The sequence below is a fragment of the Melanerpes formicivorus genome, unplaced genomic scaffold (genome assembly GCF_026170545.1).
Source record: "Melanerpes formicivorus ecotype bairdi unplaced genomic scaffold, bMelFor1.0.p_v2 SCAF_18, whole genome shotgun sequence".
In the NCBI taxonomy this organism is placed as follows: domain Eukaryota; kingdom Metazoa; phylum Chordata; class Aves; order Piciformes; family Picidae; genus Melanerpes; species Melanerpes formicivorus.
This window is the reverse complement of record NW_027142370.1, coordinates 10,905,354-10,922,643: the sequence shown is the minus strand read 5'-3', so window position 1 is coordinate 10,922,643 and position 17,290 is coordinate 10,905,354. Positions and strand designations below refer to the sequence as shown.

At 45.2% G+C, this 17,290-nt stretch overlaps 1 protein-coding gene across 3 annotated transcripts in view; it reads left to right on the top strand.

Annotated features, from left to right (window-relative positions):
* Positions 1 to 17,290, top strand: part of ZFYVE28 (zinc finger FYVE-type containing 28) — a 135,970-nt gene that overhangs the window by 95,778 nt on the left and 22,902 nt on the right. Inside the window, exon 9 of one of the 3 annotated variants that reach the window (XM_068149596.1) lies at positions 4,037 to 4,141. The exons of the other annotated variants lie outside the window; for them this stretch is intronic. Within the exon in view, the coding sequence (XP_068005697.1) occupies positions 4,037 to 4,141 (105 nt within the window). The remainder of the gene's footprint in view (positions 1 to 4,036; positions 4,142 to 17,290) is intronic. 3 annotated transcript variants of the gene reach the window in all.

Here is a 17,290-nt window from a genome sequence, read left to right as displayed (position 1 = left end):
CAAGGGAGAGAGGGACTAGAGCAAAATGAAGGTGTGTACAGAGCAGTGGAGAATGTTAAATGGTCTTAAGGCTTAAAATGGGGTGAGATAGTGGAGCTGATGAGAACGAGTTATGCTGATATTGAGAGGTGAGATCAGTGGAAGAGAGAGGAAGTAAAGTTTGTACACTGGCCAGAGAACATCTGAGAAGATGAAAATAAAGACAGCATTGAGATTGTTGATAATGTCAGCTGGCTGTGTGCCTTTATGGTCAGAGGTTTACTTGCCATCAAGACCTAGCACTTTATGCTGCCTTTATTGTTTTGCCTTCTGAGTTGGATTGTCCACTCTGTCAAATTGGTTCAGGATAGAAAGTGAGTTCCTGACTTGGGACAGTGTTAACAATGAATAATACCTGTTCTTAACAGAGAAGTAATACTTCATGTGTTGGTTGGTTTGGTTTGTGTTTGGGCCTGGAGTGTTTAAATAACCCCAAAACGGAGAACTGTGGTTCTTAGGCACAATCCAATGAGCTAACACTGGGAAACTCAAATTCTTTAAAATCAGACAAACAAAAACTCTAGAAAACCACAACCTAAGAAAACTAAATTTAAGATCTTAAATAGCTTCATAATTTTTTTCATGTACTATTGGTTACTGAGATACTGTGACTGGACTCTGCTGTGAGCGTAGGCTGAGGAAGCTGGGGTTGTTCAGCTGAGAAGAAAAGACTCTGGGGGGACCTTGGAGCTGCCTTCCAGTACCTGGAGGGATCCTACAGAAAAGCTGCAGAGGGACTTTTCATAAGGCTGTCTAGAGGCAGGACAAGGGGGAATGGTTTGAAGCTGAGGGAGAGTAGGGTTGGACTGGATCTGAGGAAGAAGTCCTTCAGTAAGAGGGTGTTGACACTCTGGAATAGGCTGCCTAGGGAGGTTGTGGATGCTTCCTCCTTGGGAGGTGTTCAAGGCCAGGTTGGGTGAGGCCTTGAGCAGCCAAATCTAGTTGAGAGGTGCCCCTGACCATGGCAGGGAGGTTAAAGTGGATGATCTCTGAGGTCCCTTCCAACCTGAGCCATTCTAGGGGTTTGAGTATATAAGGCAGATGTACCCAGAAAGCACTGAAGGAAGCAAACCTGATGCCTTCCAGAAAACGTGTTACTACCCAAGTGAGTTGGCAGAACTGACACTGGAAAAATCTGGACACCGTGACAGTGAGGAGGTGAGAGGGAATAAAGTATTGAGTTTGCTAGTTGTCCTTGTTCCCTGGTTCTGCTGTTGAGAGCTTGCTTTATTGTGAACAATACACTTCATCCTTGCAAGACAGCTTCTCCTTGCTCAATCATGCTGTGAAATCACAGGCTAATGGGTTTTTTAATATCATTGAGCTGCCATAAAGCAGATACTAAAAGTACATTTTAGTAGCATGACCATATTGGAAGATTGGCTGGGTAAAGGTGATGAGCTATAAAAAGAGTGATCCTTTGTTTAAATGCATATATCTCTTCATAATGAGCAGAATTAGCAAGGGAAATTACATAAAACGAATGCAAGTTAAATAGATTTTTGTTCAAGTCTGATAAAATTATTTTCCAGTTGTGACAGCTCTCCTTTCAACTGCAGCACAGTGCACTGGGGATTTATCTCCAAATTGGCAATCAGAAATGAGGAGCATGAAGGGGTACGTTTTCCAAGCGATTAGTGGGAGGTATGCAAACAAATCCTATTATTTCTTGGTGGGACTGGAGCGTGTACCTTCCATCCACCGCTTTGAAGAATTCCCCTTAAGCGTTCTTCCAGGCTCCTAGCTGCAAAAAAAAATAGCTACAACGCTGAATCTGTGAGAAGAAAAGAATTTGGTATGTAGGTGGTTGTAAGATGTACCCTGCATACACCTACAAATCTAAAGAGCGTACAAAAAAATCTGCTAGTAAATGTGGAGAAGTAAGGTCAAATCATCCTGACCTACATAATTGCGTCTCTTTTAACTAAAGATACTTCTTAGGCTTCCCTCTGCATTGTTCAAAGGTTTATGTTGACTGAGCATTTGAGTTCAGCAGACTTGAATGATCCTTCTGCACTGCCTGGAGACAATGCAGCTTTGATACCTCTACTCAAGATCACATATTTTCTTATCTAGTATGAATTTTTTTGTTTCATTTTTTTTCCCCCCAGCTTATGACATTTCCAGTAGCTGAGCAGTAAATTATTACTGAACAAAAAAAGGGATCCCTCCAGGGTAGTTCTTTAGTGCTGAGGAAACTTTTTTTGCAGTTTGGTAGTTTTATTTTGGTAATAGGGGTGGAAGAAGTGGAACAAGTTCTGCACCATGAGGGTGGTGGCACTCTGTGACAGGTTGTCCAGGGAGGTAGTTCAGGCCACATCCGTTCTGGGCCCCCCAGTTTGGAACACAGCCCTGTGAGGAGAGGCTGAGGGAGCTGGGACTGCTTAGCCTGGAGAGGAGGAGACTCAGGGGTGACCTTATTGCTTTCTACAACTACCTGAAGGGAGGTTGTAGACAGGCAGAGGTTGGTCTCTTCTTCAGGCAGCCAGTACCAGAACAAGAGGACACAGTCTCAGGCTGCACCAGGGGAGGTTTAGGTTGGATGTTAGGAAGAAGTTCTATACAGAGAGAGTGATTGCCCATTGGAATGGGCTGCCCAGGGAGGTGGTGGAGTCACCATCATTGGAGGTGTTCAGGAGGAAACTTGATGGGGTGCTTGGTGCCATGGGTTAGTTGTTTGGGTGGGTTGGATTGGTTGATGGGTTGGACACGATGATCTTGAAGGTCTCTTCCAACCTGTTTATTATTATTATTATTTTCAAGGACAGGCTTGACAAGGCTCTGATTTAGTGGAGGATGCTCCTGCTGACTGCAGGGGCGTTGGCCTGGATGACCGTTGGAGGTCCCTTCCAACCCAAACCATTCTATGATTTTAAGGTGTAAACTGATGTGTTCTTTAAAGGCTTTGCCTTAGCCCAGGGATGCCAGAGACAAGCTTTGTACCATTTATTTCAATTGTACCACTCACTTAAATGATTTGTCTCTTTTACTTCATGGCTAGTACTTTGGTGGAGTATCAGTGGTTTGCTATGGGACTGTTTCTTCCTTCTCTTCTCTTGGTTTAAAGCACAAAATTTGAGGTACATAGGTGGTAGTTACATACTCTGAGCAAACTCAGGGCTAGGTGTGTTACCTTTATCTCCACCAAAGACTCAGCTTTCTGCTTTCCCACAGCCTTTTTCCTTCCCATAGGGAGGAAACCTAGAGCAAGCTTGTCATGATATTGTAGAAGCTCTTGAAGTTTATGGTTTAAGATGTCTTGGCTTAAAACATGCAGTTACTTTATAAACTTCCAGTTTTGCTACATCTGTGTTACAACATTAAACCACGCTCAGCAGCACAGGCAGGCTGTTCCCTCTGTACCCTATGAAAATGTAAGCTCCCTGAATGTTTTCATCCTTGGTTCTTTCCTGAATGTTTCCTTGTTTTCCTGCATGGAAAACCAAACAAAACCAACAAACAACCCACCCCAAACCAAAATCAAACAAACAAAAATCCAAACCAAAACAACAAAGTAGAGTGAAGGTTTTTATCAGCTGTGTGCCCACTGCCTTGCCAGATTGTCCTTTTGGGAAGAGACCAGACTAGGTTTGTATGATGCCAGAACAAGAGGGCACAGTCTCAAACTGCACCAGGGGAAGTTTAGGCTGGAGGTGAGAAAGTTCTTCACTGAGAGTGATGCTGGCTGTTGGAATGTGCTGCCCAGGGACGTGGTGGAGTCACTGTCCCTGGAGGTGTTTGAGAGGGGATTGGACGTGGCACTTGGTGCCGTGGTTTAGTGGTCATGAGGTGTTGGGTGATAGGTTGGACTTGATGATCTTCGAGGTCTTTTCCAACCTTACTGATTCTATGCCCTGAAGAGCAGAATTACCAGGGCCAGCTTCTGTCCAAGCCATGAGTTGTCACACTGCTCTGTTTCTTGGGGATTATTTTTTTTGGCTTTGTTTTTCACCTTTGATGCTTCAGCAGTTCATTTTGTCTCCATATGTTTTTTCAGTTCTCAGGATGGCTTACGTGATTCCCCCCTCAGCTCCATCTCCAGCAGTGACTATGAGAGTGTTTCTGTCACTACATGTAGTCTCTCCAGCATATACGCTCTGAGGTAATCACATCACTTCAGTCAGATCTGACAAATGCTCTTGGGTTATGCTTGGTTAAAAACTTGCACTGAATTAACAATCAAGTGACAGCAACACTTGTGAGTATTCTTCTTTGTGAACAGCAGGTGCTCTTTGGTTTGGTGGGGTTTTTTTGTTGGTGGTGGTGGTTTATTTTCCTGGCAGGTTGTTTTTTAGTGCTGTGGCAGTTGAGAGACAACTATTCAGAGTGGAGTTTTAATGCATACAGGGCAACAAGGCTGGTGAGAGACTTCAAGCACAAGCCCTATGAGGGGAGGCTAAGGGAGTTGGGATTGTTTAGCCTGCAGAAGAGGAGGCTCAGGGGAGACCTTATTGCTCTCTACAACTACCTGAAGGGAGGTTGTAGCCAGGTGGGGGTTGGTCTCTTCTCCCAGGCAAGCAGCACCAGAACGAGAGGACACAGTCTCAAGCTGTCCCAGGGGAAGTTTAGGCTCGAGGTGAAGAGAAAGTTCTTCCCAGAGAGAGTTGTTAGCCATTGGAATGTGCTGCCCAGGGAGGTGGTGGAGTCACCATCCCTGGAAGTGTTCAAGAGGGGATTGGATGTGGCACTTGGCACTTAGTGCCATGGTTTAGTGGTCGTGCGGTGTTGGGTGACAGGTTGGGCTTGATGGTCTCTCAGGCCTTTTCCAACCTTATTGATTCTGTGATTCCATATTCTGTGTTCATGATCTCCCTTTAAGGCATACAACAATAATTTTTCCGTGTCCATGACCTCCCTCTAATTTTTCCCATACAACATTTCTTCAGGTTTTAGCTTGAGAAATACCCCTGGGTCATTGTTTGCTCTTTTGGTTTTGATTGGAAGGAAAAAGCTGTTGGGCCTGTAGAAACCATTGGAGACCTAAGGACCTCAAATCAGCTTGTGATTTACTGCCTTAGAATCTTTCCATCATCAGCTAGTACTGGGTAATTTCTTAAGCTGTATTCATCCCACCTAATTTTAGGCACCAAACTGATATACCTGAATTAGGAGCTTTGTTGCTTCAGGTTGAATGGAGAAAAGTGCAAGTCTTGGTTAAGAGTGTAATTTGTTGAAATGCATCTGGGTCAAAGATCTTCAGTCTTAAATGAGAGCTATGATTGCATGCTTTGATTACTGACTGTGCTCACACAGTCATCTGAGAAACATTTTAAAACCTTGCCTGAGATTTCTAGACCAAAAATTGGAGAGAGGGTGGGGGGGAAACAGCAAAGGTACAGAGTGTCAGATCTGTTTTTTGTCCTAAGGAAAGGTTGTTTACTTCATTTGTACCCAATCTGTGTAGAAGATTCCTTCCTGGAAGGTCAAGAAGTTTAAATGTTTAGCCTAGGTGAGAAGAGATTCTGCAAAATGTTCACTAAGCAGTGCCCAGACTCGAGTTGCCCATCAGCAGTGAACTTTCTGAGCAAACATAAGGAAGAAGGTCTTCACTCTGAGGGTGGTGGAACACTGGAACAGGTTGCCCGTGGAGGTGGTAGAGGCCACATCCCTGGAGGCATTCAAGGTAAAGCTTGATAGGGCTCTGAGCAACCTTCTCTAGTTGATGTCCCTGCTGAATGCAGGAGAGTTGGACTAGATGACCTTTATAGGTATAAAATAGAATCATAGAATCAGTAAGGTTGGAAAAGACCTCAGTGATGATCAAGTCCAACCTGTCACCCAACACCTCATGACTACTAAACCATGGCACCAAGTGCCACGTCCAGTCCCCTCTCGAACATCTCCAGGGACGGTGACTCCACCACCTCCCTGGGCAGCACATTCTAACGGCCAACAACTCTCTCTGTGAAGAACTTTCTCCTCACCTTGAGCCTAAACCTCCCCTGCCACAGCTTGAGACTGTGTCCTCTTGTTGGTGCTGGTTGCCTGGGAGATGAGACGAACCCCCACCTGTCTACAACCTTCCTTTCAGGTAGTTGTAGAGAGTGATAGGGTCTCCCCCGAGCCTCCTCTTCTCCAAGCAATTCAGTGTTCTGTGTATTTCAGAAAGTTTCAGAGAAGCTGTGGGTTTGTGCAGGCCCTCAAGGGTATGCAGAATTTGTTTCTTAAATCAGTATGACTGTGGAACAATCCTACTGACTCAAGTGGGAATGAGATGTTTCTGTCTACAGTGGGGAAGCAGCAATTGATCCATTCTTTCTATTAGCTCCAGGAAACACACCATCCATTTCTCCCCCCCCACTTTTTAATGGTTTCTTTTCAAGAATGCTCTTTCTCAAACAGTTTTTAACATAACCCTAACTTACTGGATTTTTCAATAGGCAGCTACTAAAATACCTTGCTAGGATTTTATCCCTATTCAGCGTTGGAAGCAGTAAAATCAGTCATTTTCCAAACTAAACTGCAGAAAATTTGTCTGTCAGCTTTCAAGAGGCATTACAGTTCTTGGGCAAGATCCTGGGAGAGCCATTAACTTGAGTGGGAACCTGAGTGAAGGTTATTTCCCCTGATACGGAATGGGGTGATGTGCTTAAAGCCAAGCAGGAACCTAACTTCTCTCAAAGACACAAGCCAGAAAATGACAGGGAAAGTGGTGGTTTGGGGATGATGAGGAAAAATAGCTATCACAGAATGATTTGGGTTGAAAGGGGCCTTTAAAAGTTACCTAGTCCAGCCCCACTGCAGTGAGCAGTGACATGTTTAACTAGATTGGGTTGCTTCAGAGCCCCTTTCAAGCCTGACCTTGAATGTCTCCAGGGATGGAGCTTCCACCACTGCCCTGGGCAACCTGTTGCAGTGTATGTCACAGCCTGAAACTATCACAGTGTGCCACCACCCTCATAGTACAGTGAGGTAACAGGAGAATAAGGCAGCTACAAGTAGTTGTTTTCAAGCCTTGTTGGAGTTTGTGGTGTGAGACAGGGCAAGGGAGGATGAAATACTGGCAATTCTGTGTTTAAGTGTTTGCCTGCCTAGATAAAAGCCACTCCCTTGAGGTTAAGGTTATGATGAGCCACTAAGGAGCAGCTTTAAATACAGCTAATCATTTGAAAACTAAGTTTAATGATAGATTCCTTCCCTGGCCAGCAGTCAGTTTTCTTTTTAAGGTGTGTCACTGTGGTACTGTGGCTTAAATATTGGTGTTTTGGGGTACTTCTTTCTGTGGTTCCTAGCCATTGATAAAAATTGGTGCTGAAGTTTCAGGCTCTATTATTTAGTCTGTAGAAGGAGGATTCTGCAATCTGTTGTGACTCAAGTGTATGCCAAAACAGCAAGACTCTGCTGGGGGGGCTCCAAGCCTGGCAGGGTTCCAAGGCAGGTTGAGTAAGCTGGTCGAAGCAGGGGTGTCCATCTCCATGGCAGAAGGTCAGAACTAAATGATCTTGAAGGTCTCTTCCTACCCAACCCATTCTAGGATTCTGTGGTCTGGGACATTTGTCTGTTTCTGTCAGAATATCTGTATTGGGGTACATCTGGGCAGAGTCCACAGTTGTTGGCTTGCTAGATAGAGTTGAAGGATATCACTTGTTTATTGACTGCACCATTCATGCAATATGCCAGAGGGACCTGGACAAGCTGGAGAGGTGGTTCCACATCAGCCTCATGAGGTTCAACAAGGCCAAGTGAAAGGTCCTGCACCTGAATTGGGACAATCCCCATTATCAATACAGGCTGCAGCCCTGCAGAGAAGGAGGTACTGGTGGGTGAAAAGGTGGATGTGTGCCAGCAATGTGCATTTGCAGCCTGTAAGATCAGTCAGATCCTGAGCTGTATCAAAAGCGGCGTGGCCAGCAGGTTGAGAGCAGGTTGAGAGGTAAGACCTCACCTGGAGTACTGTGTCCAGCTCTGGGGCCCTCAACACAAGAAGAATATGGACCTGATGGAGAGAGTCCAGAGGGCCACGAAAATGATGAGAGCTGGAACCTCTGTTCTGTGAAAACAGGATGACTTCTGGAGGCTCCTGCACGGTGCTTTTGAACTGCAAGCTGTGTGAGGCTGTGCCGCTTGGTAGAGCTCTGGCACTCAAGCCCAGCGAGGACAATTCATATGCATATTAGCAGAGTTACAAACAGGCTGCTGTGCACAACCTTCTTGCTTTGCTTCTAAATCCCTTGGCCCAACAACCAGCTGAGCAGTACCAGCAAAACAAAGAAGTCAGTGCTGATGAGGTCTGTCAGCTTTTGCTGATGGTAGTAGTCAGCCAGACATATGCGACTGAAGCAGATGTCTCGAGCTTTTCACTGCCGTCTGGATGCGTCTCATGCCCATCTTCATCTTCTTCGCTCTGCAAGACAACAACAAAAATCAAATCTCCAAATGGTGCAGCATTTTTCAAGCCATAGCCTTCCCTTGTAAGAAATTCCACCAGGAATTTTGGGTATATTATCTGTGTATCTTTGTCTTCAGTAACAAGGAACTGATGCTGATCTTATTTTCTCAAGGAATGACCTGGGCAGCTGGTGTGAGCCATTTGTCAGTGAGAGCTCCTTACAGGGGGAAGGTGAAAATTCAAGTGGTTGAACTTCATTGGACTCTCCCTATTGAAATGATAAACTTTCTGGTTTAGCCATATTTAGCCAAATACCTGATATGGTTGAAGTGAGCAGTGGCTGACACTCTGACAGGCTGTGCAGGGCAAGCAGAGAGACCTGTGCCTGGGAAGGAACAACCCTCTGTACCAGTACAGGTGAGGGGTGACCTGATGGAAAGCAGCTCTGCAGAGAAGGATCTGGGAGTGCTTGTGGACGATAAGTTCACCAGGAGGCAGCAATGTGCCCATGTGGCCAAGCAAGGAAATGGTCTTCTGCCTTGCGAAGTGCATGGCCAGCCGGGGAGGGTTTCCTTCCCCTGTACTCTGCCCGGGTGAAGCTGCATCTGGAGTATTGTGTCCAGTTCTGGGCTTCCCAGTTCAAGAGAGACAGGGAACTACCAGAGAGAGTCTGATGGAGGGCCACAAAGATACTGGGAGGACTGGAGCATCTTTTTTATGAGGAGAAGTTGAGAGCTCTGGAGCTGTTTATCCTGAAGAGCAGACTGAGAGGAGGTCTTCTCAATGCTGATCAATAGGTAAAGGGTGGAGGGTCATGAGAATAGGACTGGACTCTTCAGTGGTGGCCAAGGGGCAGCAGGTACAAACTAGAACACAGGAGGATTTCACTTGGAGTTGAGAAACCTTTTCCCTGTGTGGGTGCAGGAGCCCTGGAGCAGGCTGCCCAGACTCCAGCAGCTGTGGAGTCTCCTTCTCTTGAGAATTTCAGAACCCTTCTGGACACATTTCTGTGCAACCTGATACAGGAGAACCTGTGGTAGCAGGGGAGTTGGACTTAGATCTCCAGAGTCCCTTCCAGCCCCACCATTCTGTGATTCTATGATAAAATATGTTCTTCTCTGTGTAAATGAAGTGAACATAGGCAGAGAAGGCTCTGAGGTAACCTAATTGTGGCCTTCCAGTGTCTGAAGGGGACCTACAAGAAGGCTGGGGAGGGACTTCTCAGGATCTCAGGTAGTGATAGGACTAGGGGGAATGGAATGAAGCTGGAGGTGGGGAGATTCAGGCTACATGTGAGGAGGAGGTTCTTCCCCATGAGAGTGGTGAAGCCCTGGAATGGGTTGTCCAGGGAGGTGGCTGGGGCGCCGTCCCTGGAGGTGTTTAAGCCCAGGCTGGATGAGGCTGTGGCCAGCCTGATCTAGTGTGGGGTGTCCCTGCCCATGGCAGGGGGGTTGGAACTAGATGATCCTTGTGGTCCCTTCCAACCCTGACTGATACTATGAATATTTTAAGCTGACTAACATCAGTGGCAGAAGCAAGAAGTCTCTTGAAGCAAATTGGGTGTGTGCCCCAAAATGTGGCTTCTGGGGACTGTATTCCAGGTGCTGGACCATATTCATCTGTCTGGAGACTGACAGAAGTGATCAGTGTGGATCTTTGGTCCTGTTTCTGCGTGCTTGGGAGTTTTGAGATGCCATGTAATTAACTAAAATCATTGCAGTAACCTCAATTTTTGCAGAATTTTTGGCCTTCTCTAAACCCAAGGCATGTTGTAAACCCACACTTACAGCAGAGGAGGAAAAAGAGTGGGTTTCCTCATATTTACAGCTACATTGAAGGTGAAAAATGAAGAGGAAAAACCTTTCTTTTCTCATTAAAGTTGTGAAGCTCCACCTAATACTTTAATTAGCTTTTTTCAGCTTTGACTCCCACGTCTGGATACCGAACTCCTGTGGGATTCTCCTAGACCCTGTGAGGCTTTAATGCTTCAGCTGGTGGCTCAGGATGTTTGGGGGAAGTGATGGAGGTGATACAAAAACCTTGTGCTACTGAATTTCCAGATGCCTCAGAGGTTCTCTTGCTGGAAAACATTTTGCAGTGCTGCATCTGTGCTGGGGGATTGGACTTGATGATCTCTGGAGGTCCCTTCCAACCTCTGCCATTTTATGATTAGATGATTCTACATCTCGTGTTTCAGCTGCAAGTCGGGAGAGTATCTGGGGTGCATCAAGAAAAGCGTGTTCAGCAGGTCTAGGGCGGTTCTCCTTCCCCTCTTTTCTGCCCTGGTGAAACCACACCAGTGTCCAGTTTTGGGCTTCCCAGTACAAGACAGACAGGGATCTGCTGGAAAGAGTCCAACAGAGCTCCAAGGATGATTTTGGTGCTTGAACATCTGTGCTGTGAGGAAAGACTGAGAGACCTGGGGCAATTTAGCCTTGAGAGGAGGATGCTTGAGGGGTGGTCTTGTCAAAGTCTATGAATGTCTGAGGGGTGCGTGTCAGGATCAAGGTGCCAGGCTCTTTGGTTGTGCTCAGTGATAGGAGCAACAGGTACCACGTGGAACACAGGTTCTGTCTCAACATGAGCAGACACTTCCTTACGATGAGGGTGACAGAATCCTGGAGCAGGCTGCCCAGAGATGCTGCGGAGTCTGTTTCTCTGGAGACTTTCAAAACCCACCTGGCTATGTTCCTGTGTGATCTGCCCTAGGTAATCCTGCTTTGGCAGGGGGATTGGACTCAATGATCTTTCAAGGTCACTTCCAACCCCTAGCATTCTGTGATTGTCTGCTGTAATTGGACGGTAAATTAATTCACATTTTACTCTGCCAAACAGGAGAGCTGCCTGTGTGTTGCAGAGAATGTGACTGAAGAGCTCTATGAAGTGACTCTTTGCCCTTGGAAATATTTGTATCCAGCTTCTCTGACCTGTGGGAAGCTCTGGATAATGGGTAAAAGCTGGGGCTGGTGCCTTCCTGTCCCTGTATCTGATGGCAGAGCTGATATTTGACATACCATTTCCTCAAGTGCTGTATTATTTCTCTTCTAGACTTCTAGTTTTTAACAGGATTACTTTTGAAGTTTAAATAGCTCTGTGCTCTCATCTCCTATCATTTGTCTTTTTTGCAGTGTGAGTGAACATTTGAGAGCTTTTAATGCCTGTTTGATAATAAAGAAATGTTAGGGAAAAGCACTGTGTGGTGGAAGTGGGAAAAATCTTAGTAGAACCTAACCAATATTTTAACTTCTTATATTTCTAGTTCTATTTTTTTCTTGGTTTTTACAGTCTCTTGCAGATTTGGTCCTCTTTCTTTGGTTTAAATTCTAAGAAAGCCAGCACTTTGCAAGTATCTAACATTCCATTTGATGATTAGAAAGCAGCCCTGCTGATTACTAGTGCTCTGAAGTGATTTGTTGATATGCACTCTTACAGTAGTTCTGTCATGACCAAAAGAGCAATTTGAGTGAGAGTGCTGCTCCAGTTGGTAAATCTGCACTGGCAGGGTTGGTTCTTTTCATTCCCATGGGATGCATAGGACGCAGTCTCAAGCTGCACCAGTGGAAGTTTAGGCTTGAGGTGAGGAGAAAGTTCTTCACAGGGAGAGTTATTAGCCACTGGAATGTGCTGCCCAGGGAGGTGGTGGAATCATCATCCCTGGAGGTGTTCAAGAGGGGATTGGATGTGGCACTTGGTGCTATGGTTTAGTAGTCATGAGGTCTTGTGTGACAGGTTGGACTTGATGATCTTTGAGGTCTCTTCCAACCTTACTGATTCTATGATATTCTATTATATTAAACAGTTTGTTTGCATTCTTCTGTAAAGCCAGGCCAGTGTGGTAGTGAGTTGGAATAAGTCACATGCCTATGGTGGATCTCTTCAGCAAGATGCTGCTTTAACAACTCTGTTCATTTTGTAAAGTCCCAACGTGGGAAGTACAAGGAGAATGCTTCAGGTTGAGGTTCTAAGCTCTGAGGAGGGATTCAGGATGTGGTCCCAAAGGATTGGGAAGCAATAGCAGCTGCCAGGGTGTGCAGCAGTTGTTGCTGTTGGTTTCAAGTTCAGTCATCTTCAGAGATTTTCATTATTATTTTTTTTCTGAAGATACCACTTAGGATCCATGGCTAATCCTATTAGCCAAATTCCTTATGCTGATCAGCCAGCCTCCGACTGCCCACCTCTGCAGGAGCAAAAGAATCTGGGAAGAGACTTCAGCAAATCTTGCAGTGTTTAAAAAAAAAAACACCAAACTAATTCCCCCTGCTGAGGAATTCAAAAGGTTGACAGCAGATGGGGCTTCTAGCACATGTCCTGATGGAGCTGGCTGCTGCTAACACGTGTGGTAATACTGTAGGCAAGTCTCCTTCTGGTGGTGTGTATCCTAGATTGTTCCTGATAGAGGGATTTACATGCAGCTGTATTTTTTTGTTTCTCAAGACAGAGTTCTGAAGCCTTAGGAACATTTTAAATGTTGGTTGGCTGGTTTGGTTTTTTCCCTCTTCTGCCTATTCTCTCGAGGCAGAGAGGCAGTAGCAAGGGACGGTGTGTTAAAACCCTTTTGACTTAAGAAGTCAGGAAATGAAGTTATGAATTAAAGGTTTTCTTAGTCTGCTTTTAATGTTGCTTCTGGGATCATTCCAAATAAAAAGTCCCTCTAAAATTGCATGTGTGTCCCCCTGCTTTACTTCAAACAGTTGCAGGAAGGAGTTTTCCTCCCAAGCCTATCGAACCTGAAACGTGTTACAGAAACCGGGAAGTTTTAACCTGCTGTTTCTTGTGGGAGTATCCCAAAAGGCACACCAGAGGTACTGCTAAAAGCAGGATGGGAAGCAGTCATTTAGTGTTTTCTTTTAACTGACAGGGAGTTGTGAGCCAAACCCCTGTCATTTTCCTCTTGTCATTCCACATCAATGCAACCTTTGTCTTTCCCCAGCTATTGTGCTTGATCCTTTATGTGGCTCTCTAGCAGTTGTTAGTTCTGTTTGGCAAATGGGAACCCAGAGTTGACTACAGCATTAAGAAGTCTAAAAGTAAGAGGACAAGAAGTAAGAGTAACAGCTTGGGAGAGGCAGGTTGACAGGTTAGGGGGGTGATTTCCAGTTACAGCCCACACACAAATCAGTGGGATGAATGTAGCAGTTACTGAAGTTGTTCTAGAAACTGTGTGTAGGCAAGAACAAAGATTTGCCTGCAACATTTTGGTTATTTTATTTCAAGTACAAAAAAATTCAACTGGGAAAGAAAACCTGAAGTAGTGTAGATTGCATAAAAAGTGTTAATGGATATTGCACACAGAGTATAAGAATTACATAGAATAAACCAGGTTGGAAGAGACCTTCAAGATCATCGCGTGCAACCCATCAACCAATCCAACCCACCTAATCAACTAACCCATGGCACCAAGCACCCCATCAAGTCTCCTCCTGAACACCTCCAGTGATGGTGACTCCACCACCTCCCCAGGCAGCCCATTCCAATGGGCAATCACTCTCTCTGTATAGAACTTCTTCCTAACATCCAACCTAAACCTCCCCTGGTGCAGCCTGAGGCTGTGTCCTCTTGTTCTGGTGCTGGCTGCCTGGGAGAAGAGACCAACCCCCACCTGTCTACAACCTCCCTTCAGGTAGTTGTAGACAGCAATAAGGTCACCCCTGAGTCTCCTCTTCTCCAGGCTAAGCAACCCCAGCTCCCTCAGTCTCTCCTCACAGGGCTGTGTTCCAAGCCCCTCACCAACTTCGTTGTCCTTCTCTGGACTCGTTCCAGCAAGTCAACCTCCTTCCTAAACTGAGGGGCCCAGAACTGGACACAGGACTCGAGGTGTGGCCTAACCAGTGCAGTGTACAGGGGCAGAATGACCTCCCTGCTCCTGCTGGCCACACTGTTCTTGATGCAGGCCAGGATGCCATTGTCCCTCTTGGCTGCCTGGGCACACTGCAGGCTCATGTTCAGCCTACCATCGATCCCCAGGTCCCTCTCCACCTGGCTGCTTTCCAGGTGGCCATAAAATACTGAATGGACTGAAAAAAGAAAGCCAGGGAGTTCATGACAATGGATTTTAAGAAATAGTGTAACAACTAGAATATTCAAAGCATACACATAGAAAAGTCAGGGTATAGCTATCCACAGGGCCAGCAAGTCAAGGGAGATGATTCTGCTGCCACCCTCCTCTGTTGAGACCTTACCTAGAGTCCTGTATCCAGCTCTGGAGCCCTCAGTACAGAAAGGACATGAAACAGTTAGTGCAGGTTCAGAGGAAGCCATGAAGATGCTCAGAGGGCTGGAGCACCTCCCCTATAAACAGATTGAGAGGTTTGGGTTTCCTTTAGATTTGGTGACATACTTGCATCATATAAAGTTAGGTTGGCTTTTCTCCTTTTCAGGTAGTGACCACCTATTGCTTTTTATCCAAGATTTCTAAAGACAAAGCAACAAAACCAAACCACTTTCCCCCAGGTTTTTTACAAGTCTTTTGAAACCCTGATAACTCAGTTGATTTCTTTCTATTCATTAAATTCCACACAGGGAGCTTTTAAATTCTTATCTGCCACTGCTGTATATCTAATGCATACTTCAGACACTCTGAGGGTTTGCTTGTGATGAATGAGAAGTTCTTGCAGAGAATCTCATGCATTCTTCATGCAGTTCACAGCAGATTTCAGGTTTAATGAACCAAGCACTTCTAGGCAAATTTGGAAGGGAACATCTGAGTGGTCACAGCTTTCTGCTGCTATTGACTATTTTTTGAGGACAAATGTGAAATATTTAAGTTTGAACCAACTCTGCATCAATTGACTTCGGCTGTTCAGTTTTAGACTTTGGTGCTTTGGTTTTGGATGAGTGTCAGTGCCCAAAAAATACAGCACAAGGCCATGAGTACCACAGACAGTTACCTAAAATGATTGATCACTTCTGAAGCTATCAGTCATCAGCTTCTTGTTCCATGGTCTTGTTCTCTGTCTTGTCTGGACACTACTGCTTAACCTGGTTCACTAAGCTCCAAAGGATCCTTGAAGCAGTGTAGTTCTACAGGTGAAAGATGATATTGTATAGGATTAAATGACTGAGTTTTGTTTGCTTGTACATATGTGACTGAATTTCACAGCCAGGCTTTGGCACCAGGCAACTCTTCTGGAGGTGTCTTTGGAGTGTTTCAGTAAATCTTGCTGCTCTTCTAGCATGAAGGGTAATTTTACAATTGGTAGATAAATGCTAGCTAGGGTAAGTAAAATGCTAATTCATTGTCTGCCAAAGGGTTTCTATTCCTTTGTAAGATATAAGCAGGTTTACTGTTTGGAATCAACCTTTTAGCTAATATTTTATACTCACTTTCAGATATGTTGATCCTGCAGGGTTTTTACAATATGGAAAACAAATACACAATAAGCTTTGTTCATGTGCCAAACACTTCACAGGGGTAATTCCCTGGGGGGTTGGATTGGATGCTCTCTCGAGGTCCTATCCAGCCCCTACAATTCTGTCAATTCCATGCTGATTTAGGTCTTGCTTCCTCTTAACCCAGTTCCCTGGGTAATGCAGGGTTCCCTTCAACTAAGCAGCTGAGAACAAGAGGGCTCGTCTCTAGCTTCTTAGTATGGCTCTTTGTGTTCTGCAGATAGCAGCACTGAAACATTCCAGATCCAACTGTAGTCTGGCGTTAATGAAATGCTTCCTACACATCTGCTATCAGCTGAGAATTTTGAGCCAATTTATACATGCTGGATAAGCCAAGGAGGAATGGTATTCCTTACAGAACTGAACCAGTGACTTGTTTAAAAGGATAATTTGGAGGAAAGGTGAGCTGCACTCTCTAGATGAAAAATCAGCTTTATTTGCTAGAATAGCAATGTAAAACCATCAAGAGAATCTTTAATATTTGCATCCCTGCAATCACTGCTGCTTGGGATGCCCTGGGACAAGAAAAGCAATTTATCCCAAACAATTGGAGTGTTTCTGTTCTTAAAGTATTGCTTACTGCATCTGCAATATTAATTTTCTGACTCTGTTCTTTAAGATGTATTTTTAAGTGCAGGACAGATGGTCATGAGTCATTCTTTGAGAGTGATTTTTGCCTAAATCTGACTTTGTCCTGTTGGTAAAGGCAGAGCAATTGTTTCTAACTCTGATCCAGTTGTAAATTATTCTGGAATGTTCACTTTTCTTTTTCTCATGGCATAAGCAATCCTGAGTACAAACCACCCCATTTTGTGCACATCTTCTGTATGGAGCTTGTCCTTTACACTGACTGTGCATGTGGAAGTGTGTTAGAAATGGGAGTACACATACATGCTGACCTTTTATCATCCCACAGTGCTGAGCATCTCAGATGTGCTTTGTGCTTAGGATTTCTTAGACAAAAAAAAAGAGTTCCAGTCTCATGCAGCCTGCTCTGGGTGAACCTGCTCTGGCAGGGGGGTTGGACTATGAGGTCCCTCCCAGAGGTGCCTCCCAGAGGTCCCTCCCAACCTCCACCCACTGCTGGGATTCTGTGTGGTGGGATGCAACTAAATCTTAATGACACAGCACAAAATCTAGCACAGACTAGCTTGGAACAGAAGTCAGTCAAACCTCAGAGCAGAATTAGGAAGCAGGTAAAACTGCACTCCAGCTGGAGGGGACTCAGGAAGGCAGACTTTTTTTGGTTTTAAATCAAAGGTTGGTCAGAGTTGTGGAAGGAGCCTTCTCTTCCTTTCTGCAAAGTGGGAGAGGACTAGTAGTTTATGCTTTTGAAAAGCACTCTCCACAGCTCTCTGCCCACTTAACACTTTTCTTGGAAATATTTCTTCAGCTGTGGTTTGGAGGGAAGAGTCATCCTTCAGCTGGCACTTTCCCCTGCGCTGTGGGGGTTTTGTGGGGAGCATCAAGGAAGACCATTGGACTAAGGCTGTATCATAGTATCAGTCAGGGTTGGAAGGGACCACAAGGATC